Genomic DNA, 9,605 nt, shown 5'->3' on the forward strand with positions numbered 1-9,605 from the left:
TTCTTTACATACTGTTAAACTCCCTAGAGAGTACTGGATCTTTATACGGGTGGGCATGTGCATGCATGCATGCATGCATGCATTTGTGTATGTATGTGCATGCAAGCACATGTGTATTTGGGTGTAGATGCTACTGTTTGTATGTATGTGTGAAGGTCAGAGGTTGATGTCAGGTGTCTTTCTTAATCATTCTCCATTTTGTTTTCTGAGACAGCCTCTCTCACAGAACCTAGAACTCTCTGTTTAAGCTAGGCTGGCTGGTCAATGAGCTTCAGGATCTTGTCTGTCTCTGCCTTCCCAATACTAAGATTATGTTTTTCAAAAAATTTTATTTATTTATTTATTTTTTAAAATCAATAAAATTTTATTGTTTTAATTTGAAACATTCTTAGAGTTTTTTTAAAAATTAACAAACAATAAGGAAATGATGGTAACGAACAGGAATCAGTCATCATCCAACATGGCATATTGGAAGCCATGGCAAGAGGGTTATCATCTCTGGAGGCAAATCTTTCATTAACATTGTGAAAACAGCCTTTCTATTTTAGTGAAGAAAAATTGTTTGATTTAATTATAAATCCTACAAAAAAGAACCATAGAAAAGGTGCTTTGACTAATAATAGGATATTTCTGCTTTCTGATATAGGGCATTATAATTTAGTGAAAATATTTAATATAGAATTTATTTTTGTTTTTATTGAGATATATATTTTTCTCTGCTCCTCTCCCTTCCTCTCCCCTTCCCTTCTATCCTTTCCCATGATCCCCATGCTCCCAATTTACTCAGAAGATCTTGTCTTTTTCTACTTCCCATGTAGATTAGATCCATACAATCTCTATTAGGATCTTTGTTGTCTAGGGTAGGTAGAAATTAGAATTAACATAGTAAAAATGGCAATCTTACCAAAAAACAATTTACAGATTCAATGCAATGCCCATCAAAATCCCAGAAAAATTCTTTACAGACCTTGAAAGAACAATACTCAACTTCATATGGAAAAGCAAAAACCCAAGGATAGCTAAAACAATCCTGTACAATAAGGGAACTTCTGGAGGCATCACAACCCCTGACTTCAAACTCTACTACAGAGCTATGGTACTGAAAACAGCCTAGTATTGGCATAAAAACAGACAGGAGGACAAATGGAACAAAATCAAAGACCCAAATATTAATCTACACACCTGTGAACACCTGATTTTTGACAAAGAAGCTAAAAATGTAAAATGGAAAAAAAAGAAAGAATATTCTACAAATGGTGCTGGAATAACTGGATATTAACATGTAGAAGAGTGAAAATAGATCCACATCTATTGCCATGTACAAAACTCAAGTCCAAATGGATCAAAGACTTCAACATAAAGCTGGCCACACTGAACCTTCTAGAAGAGAAAGTGAGACGTACACTTGAACATATGGACACAGGGGACCACTTCCTAAATATAACCCCAGTAGCACAGACATTAAGAGCATCAATAAATAAATGGGACTTCCTGAAACTAAGAAGCTTCTGTAAAGCAAAGGACATGGTCAATAAGACAACAATAACAGCCTACAGAATGGGAAAAGATCTTCACCAACCCCACATCAGACAGAGGTCTGATCTCCAAAATATGCAAAGCACTCAAGAAATTGGTCATCAAAAGAACAAACAATCCAATAAAATGGGATACAGACCTAAACAGAGAACTCTCATCAGATGAATCTAAAATATATACTCACTCGTAAGTGGCTTTTAGACATAAAGTAAAGAAGAAACAGTCTATGACTCACAATTCCAGAGAATCCAGACAACAAAGAAGACCCTAAGAGAGACATAATTTTATATATTTTTTAACAGGGTATCTGGGGACTCATCTGTTACCACTTACCAGTTCTGGAGTTACAAGGCCATATAGCCATGTCCAGTATTTGTGTGTGTGCTAGGGATCCAAGTTCACGGCAAGCACTTTACCCATGGATCCATCTCTATAGCCCATTTGAGAATGAATTCTATATGATTTTTATTTTGAATTTTCCTTAATATTTCTAAAATAACTACAGTGCTTATAATAAAATAAAATTATTTATAAGGTAGTGAGGCAGGGGATGAGCAAGTCCATAACCTTAGGCATTCTTTGTCTCTTTATGTTGAGGTTAAGCATTCTCAGCATAGAGTGCTGTAATCCCACTAGCCTGCCATGTTTGATGTTTTCCTTTGTCCAGCTACATACTTTCTCTTTAGGCACACATGGAATGTCTTGAACTCTGAAGAAAGAGTGTTGCAAGAAAAAGCATCTGGAATTTGATGAAGGAGGGCGGGAGCCTAGAGCTGTTCTTTGGAAAACTGCAGTTCCTTTCTCTCCCAGTTTAAACTAGATCGATATCTTCATTTGTTGCTCTCTCTAAGTAATCAGCACACTTCACTATGTTCTTGATTCTCTGCACCCCACTTCCTAGGTGGGAATTTCTGAGTTCAAATTCAACATCTCTGTATTTATATTACTTTCTTTCACAATTCATCAGTCAACAAAATGAACACAGAGCTGAATTCAGATGGCTTTTTTCTGCCCTCTTTGTCTGAAGTGACCTCTCTTCTGGTTCTTCAGTCCCTAAGAGCAACCCCAGGCCACCCTGCCTATGGCTTTCTGTAAGATCCCCCTTAAACATGAATTTTTATCTCCCAGCTTAGCATCTTTCCCATTGTCTGCAGCAGAGCAGTCTTAATTAGGGATCGTTCAACTTTGCAACTTTCACAAAGCCTTTATCCAGCCGGAGAGCACTTGGCTGCATTCGAAAGGCCCTGCATTTTCATTTCATCACTAAGAAAAAGAAAACAGAAATGGAAAATTCTTAACTCTCTAAAACATCTAAAATTATAAGAGGAAGTTTAATATATCTAGGGATATAGCTCAGTGTTAAGAAAGCACTTTTAGAGCAGGACCAGATTGGAGTCCCAGCAGCCAACTGTCTGGAACTCCAATCCCAGAGGATCTGTCTTCCTCAAGTACCAGCCATGCATTTGATGCACAGACACACATGCAGGCAAAACACACACAAACATGAAATAAAATAAAAATTAAGTTTAATGTTCTTACTCTCTCTGTGTCTCCCTCTCTCTGTCTCTCTGTCTCTGTCACTGTCTGTCTCTCTCTCTCTCACACACACATACACGCACAGACACACACACACAAACACAAACACACAGAGACACACATGGAATTTTATGCAACCATAAAGAATAACATAATTATGTCATTTTTAGGAAAATGGATGAAATTGAAGATCATCATAGTAAATGAAATAAGGTAGACTCAGAAAAACAAATACCACATTTTTCTCATATGTGGACCTAAATTTTTTTAAAAAATATATAAAATGAAAATAAAGAGGAATGATTTGAGTAGAGGAATGTTATTGGGAAGAGGCGCTCAAGAAAAAGTAATGGGGTAAACACCACTAAGGCACATAATATACATGCATGGCAATGTCATAAGGAAGCCCATTATTTTGTAGAATGAATATGTAGTAATAAAAAAGCAAAATAGAAAAAGAAATTTAACATTTTTGATTGAACTTTTCTACTGTTTCTTTTTAGTAACTTAGTGTAACAATCATAGATATCTGGCTAATGGAGAGGTTGTATATTATTGCTTATGCCTTTTGTTTAGTCACAGCATCTTACAGGCAGAAGGCTAGGTTTCAGTGAGGTGAGAGGAGGACAAAGGGTGTCTGTCAAAAGATCTTTGGTTCTGAAAAAACTGGAAGCTACTGACTCACAAGCTAAGTTCTCCATTTCTTGGTCCAGCATTCAAGGGACTGTGCCTCACGTGTCGTTCCAGGCTTCTCCTCTGCCTGTATCCACCTATACCCAGGGCTTCAGCCACTAGCACCTCTCATCTCTCCCCACATACTTCCACCCATGTTTATGATCATTCTTCTGCCTTCCCCTTGCAAGATCCACAGTTCACCCTGAAAGACCTTGCTCAGAAGTCCTCTCCCCAGAAAATCTCTCTCTGTAATCAGTGTCCCCTGTCTGGCACTCCTGTACTCTCGCCTGCATCAGACCAAACCTCAATATTATTTGTAATATTGTCGTTTCTCCTGACCATCCAGAACATAAGGAGCAAAGTGGCTGCTCCCACGTAGTCCCAGCTGGATTCTAGCCTTGTTAAATACCCTGTGACTGTGTACTAATCGGCATGAATGCCTTTTTCTGATGAGAGACACACATATCACAATGAACTAAACTGTGATTTTCCTCAGATCATTATCACACAGCAGAAGACAGGCTCTGAAATGTTGGAGCAAACTGTCTTTGTATCCCAGGTCTGCCTCGCACAAGTTCCTTAATCCTGCCATGTCTGCTTAATGTCTGAATAATGGGTGCAAACTGTCAACACCCAAAATTGGAATGGTTTAAAATGTCCGCCACATAGTAGTTTCTTATATATTTTATTCTTCGCATTATGAGGAATGAGTAGGAAAACTCAACAGTCTCTGGCCACCCCAGTCATAGAAAAGAAATTTCAGGCTTCAGTTTCAAGTGGAAACTTAGACTTTAGAATTTAGGGCTAGAATTTGGCTTCCACCCTTGCCCTTCTATGTCAAGCTATTACCACTGTTAAATGCCTTCCTCTAGCTCCCACCCATAAATTATATCTCTTCACACTAAGAGAAACTTAATTTGCTCCTCAGAGTTATTTCATGGAGATTCTGACCTTATTTCTTCTTTAAAGAACTTCTTACAAATGGATGTCCCGATGCAGGCATTGCATTTATCAAGACCGAGGAACGTCCTTCCCAGAGTGTAGCTGCTTCTGACTCGGGGTACCAGGGACGGAGGGAGAGAAGCTGGTGAGGAGAAAGAACAGCTCAGGGCTGAGACCCACAGCAGCAGCCGGGCTGGCCAGCGCTGGTGGAAGGCGGCAGTGTCAGCTCCAGCTAGGGGCTCCATCCCGCTTTCTGTGCTGCAGCTGCGGTGTTGAGCGTAACACTCAGAGCAGCACAGAGACCAGGCTTGACCAGAAAGGAAACTATCAAAAGCAACTGGCCTCAGGATGCTGACCCTATCCCAGCCTCTGAGGTTTCTGTCTGAGGATGCTAAGGAGCTAGCAGCTAATGGGGTTGGGCAGGAGATGAGGAAATCCATGGAGGATGCTGATAACGCATTTCCAAAGTCATTCTTCCTCTGCTTGGGGCGGCTGCCTCAGTCTGGGGAGGGGCACACTGTCAGATTTCAGGAAGGACAATGGTTATGGCTTCCCTGTGTAGTCCTTTTGACAAACACAGGATATCCCAGCTGGGCAGGAAAAGTCCATGCAGGATGTGTGTAGGACCTAGGTTCCACCTGGGAGTTTCAAAGAATCCTGAAGGCCTCCACCCTCCACTGTTTTTATTCTGGGTACATCTGTTCCTGTGGAAAGCACACACACACACACACACACACACACACACACACACACTACATACCTTGCATACCTCCACCAACATATGCATACACACATCCGCTCCATCCCACCCTACTCCATCACACATAATGCACACATACCTCACACCACATAGATATGCACTCCACACACACACACACACACACACACACACACACACACACACACACACACATTTAACACCTTGCAAAATGAACATCACAAGACATACAGAGTCTAATACACATACAAACACATGCATCCTATCCCAAATCTCTATCCTACAACCCCTGCAAACATACACATGCACACCACACCACATCTCACACACACTTCACATCACATATACATATACCACACAACACACACACAACAAACACTCCATAACATACAGATACACACACACACACACACACACACCACTCCTCTTCCCAACCCTCATGCACATACAACCCCACATCGAACACACACACATCTCACAGCACATATATTTCACAACAAAACCCTATAATACACACACACACACAGAGTTTAACACACACCGCACCCCTATCTCCATCCTCCTTAACACACATATATACACAACCCCCTCTGTCTCTTTTTCTCTCTTTCTCATACACACCTTCTACCACATATAGAAACACCCCACAACACAAACCCCTTAACACATACATACACAGAGTTTAACACACACACATGCACTACCACCACCCCACACTAACTTCCCCTTCTCTGAAGGTGCTAATCTGTTCTGCACTTAATCAGTCATACTCCCTGACTTTCAGCAAATTCCATAGTGAGATAGCTAGAGGTTAGCTTGCTGGCCATTAGGCAGCACATTTAACACTGATTTGAAAGCTTTTTGCTGCTTAAGGAATAGAAAACCCCAGATTAGTCCATTTCTTGCTGATCTGAGAACAAGAGCATAGAAAGAAGCTGGTGGCCTCTATAGCTTGATGAGGGCAGCAGCAGAAGGAACCCTGCTGTACACAGCTGTGTTCAGCTCTCTTTGTAGGCCTGAAAGCCCCTCTTTTCTTTACCACCTTGCCCCACTTCTCAGCTTTTACTTGACTTGGGACAATTTAAGTGTCCAGGATTGACTTCCCCTGGATACTAAGATGAGGTTCACAGCATGGAGTAGATGGGAATAAACTGTGAGGACCAAATCAGATTGCCTGACTTTACACAAGGGTTGGGAGTACCTTGCTAGGCTACTGTGCATAGGAAGACAGGGCTGGGGGAGGAAAAAAGAAGGTGGGAGGCAATGAGGATGGTGTCAGGGAAGTGATGAGTTTAGTTAAACATTAATGAGAAGAGAGGCTATTTATTAGCTATCTTTGTGTTCTTGGTGAAGAGTTTGATCATGTTATTTATTGCTGATTTAAGAAATGTATTCATTTATTTCTTTGTATGTGTACATACAATGTTACATGTTCTGTGCCATAGTCTGTGGAGGTCAGAGGACAGCTTTTGGGAATTGGTCCTCTTTTTCTAGCTTGTTGAGGTATGATCCCTCTTGATTCTCCCATGCTTCCTATTGTAGATTCAATGGCTTCCAAGGTTTAAGGGATTCTCATGTCTTTACCTCCCACTCGCTGTAGGAGTACTGGGTTCACAAACATGTACTATGGTGTCCAACTTTTACATGGGATCCAGAGATCTGTATTTAGGCCATTATTCTTGTGTGTCAAGTGCTGCTACCCACTGAGTCATCTCCCTGTTCCCATTATTAATTTTTGAGATTTCAAAAACATGTTCTAGATCTTAGGTCTTTGGTGGTTATGTGATTCTATAGTTTAGACCTAGAATGTCCTCCACAGACAGATGTGTTAAAGTCTTGTTCTCCAGTCTGTGATGCTTTAGGAAGGTTATAGAAACTTTAAGAGGTGGGGCCAGTAGGCGATCCTTCTAGGCCTGGCTCATGACAGAGACTGTAGGCCCATGGGTCTCTTAGTCACTCTTTCTTTGCATCAACACTATGAGATATTCTTCTACTAAGTGCTCCCTGCTGTGATGTACTGCCTCACAACAAACTCCAGTTGAGCCTTTCAACCACTGAAAATCCCAAAATGGTGCACAGAAATAAACCTCTTTTTCTTTATAAATTGGTTTTCACACTGGTGGGAAGCTCTCTGCTAGGTGGCTTGTGAATATTTTCTCTCAGGTGGCATATTACCCGTTAAGAAAAAATCCTAAGAAGGGGCAGCTCCACCAGCGCAAGAAAATCCAATTAGGTCAAACCAAACCAAATTAAAATGCCCATCATTTTATTAAGTATGGCGCTCTCGGGTGGCTGAGCGCATGGTGGGGAGACAGGAAAGTGGGGAGCACATGCAAACCCAGAACCATGTGTTTCTCCTCTGGGAGCCCACTTAAATACTCTGTCAGGACCTGGAATGCTGGGATTTGGAGTCCAGACTAATATACTCTCAGGCCAGGGGGGGCTGGGCTGGTTGCCAGGGGTTGGGGTTATACTCCAGCCTTAACATTCCAGACTCTTTGGATATAGGGGTGACAGGAAGTTGAAGTGATAGGCTTTCTTTGAAAAAAGGGGGCATAGACTCGTCTGGCTACTTCCTGCAGGCATAGGGTGACATGGGGAGGGGAGAGCTGGGTGTTGGTGGGTCCATGTTCAGCGGGTGGTGTAGCTGGAAAGGCATCCTGATCACTGTCATTCCGGAAATGCCAGGCATTTGTTTCTTAAGGGAAGTAAGAAGGCAGGTGTCTAGGAGAAAAGTATTGTTATTATTGGACCTATGAAATGGGGCTAGCCATGGGATGAGATACAATAGCAGATGAAACCAGATTTTAGTTGGCAGGTGTCTGTGATCCAGAAGAGCTGGTACCAATGAAGTCCCAGGAACTGGTACAGGTGCTTTTGGTGTTGTCCTGGGAGCATTTTGTAGGTTGGTCTTGACTAGGCAACAGGAGTAACCTGTAAAATATGCTTAAAACCGGCTGGGGTTAAAAGGTAAAAGCCTTGGATTTTACCAGACCTGATTTTTGATGTAGGATAGAAAACCTGTTAATCCTGAACTATGAAGCCTGTTAAAGAACAGTACCTTGAGTTGTCAAATGCCTTTAGACAGATCTGGGAGGGATAGATGAGCAAAAATTGAGACAGCTTTTGGCCAGTAGGCAATCTCAAGTCCTCTCCTTGTCCATGGAGAACATCAGGCTTAGAAGCAGTATTTGCCATTAGCTGTTGAGTGTGAGAGGCCCACAGATTTTTCCTGTGAGCGGGAAGAATTTACTTTACCTGTCTTGGCAAGAAAAGCAGATCAATTCCCTGGGTAAAAGGCCTCTTTGGCTTCTGTGTTGGTGGCTTTGCAAACCAGAGCAAGCCTGGAGATGGCAGGTCTTTTGTCTTCTTGGAAGACACATGGTACTGAAGAAGCTGGCTGTCTTTGTTAGAAGCTCTTGTTAAAATGACATGATCTCAGAACTATAAAGGCACTTGAGAACCAAGTATTATTACCTGGTACTTTAAACTGGGCAAATAAGCTAAAATTTTAAAGCTGTTGTAATCTGGAAGCACACATAAACACAAAACTCAAATTCACATCACGAAAACACAGTTACACACTTAAACACAATGAGCACATTATGCTAAGAGAAACAGATAGGACAGCCTTAGGGAAACTGTGTCAGCTGACTAGGCGTTGCAAGAGAGAAAAGAAACATAAAGACAAAACATTTTTGTAAGAGTTTTAGAGTGGAAGGATGGGGAAAAAAGCGGATTTATTGTCAGCAGGGAAGAGCAGGGCAGGAGCAGTCTGAGTATGGATGGCAGAGACCAGGGTAACAGCTCAAGTGCCACTCTAGGAACCAGCCGTGCGGTGTCTCTGTAACTGATGGGCAAGTGCCACTCTGCTAACTGGCCATGCCCTTTCTCTGTTGTTAGGTGTACAGCGGCAGTGTTGGAATTGGCCACTTTGGAATGGAAGTGGGGGCAGGACAAGGCACTAATGTGAAATCCATTGTTTTTGGGGGGCACACAGCAGTGGTTACAGAGGGGCAGAAGTGTGTACAGTGCAAAGAGCTGATGGCGAATGAACATAGAGATAGAAGTGGAGGCGGGACAAAGAACTGCCAGCGAATGAACACACAGAGAAATGGAAATAGGGTCAAGACAAAGTGGGGTCACCAACTAACAAGAAAAAACAGTGGAAGTGGCTGGGGGGCGGACATGAGCGCCA

The 9,605-nt window shown here is 41.9% G+C and overlaps 1 protein-coding gene across 1 annotated transcript in view; it reads right to left on the reverse strand.

Moving 5' to 3' along the window:
* Dipk2b (divergent protein kinase domain 2B) overlaps positions 1-4,934 on the reverse strand; it is a 40,322-nt gene extending 35,388 nt beyond the window's left edge. Inside the window, exon 1 of the mRNA XM_038315683.1 lies at positions 4,699-4,934. Coding sequence (XP_038171611.1) covers positions 4,699-4,934 — 236 coding nt within the window. The remainder of the gene's footprint in view (positions 1-4,698) is intronic.
* Positions 4,935-9,605: the final 4,671 nt, after the last annotated feature.

Source organism: Arvicola amphibius, chromosome X, assembly GCF_903992535.2.
Source record: "Arvicola amphibius chromosome X, mArvAmp1.2, whole genome shotgun sequence".
Taxonomy (NCBI): domain Eukaryota; kingdom Metazoa; phylum Chordata; class Mammalia; order Rodentia; family Cricetidae; genus Arvicola; species Arvicola amphibius.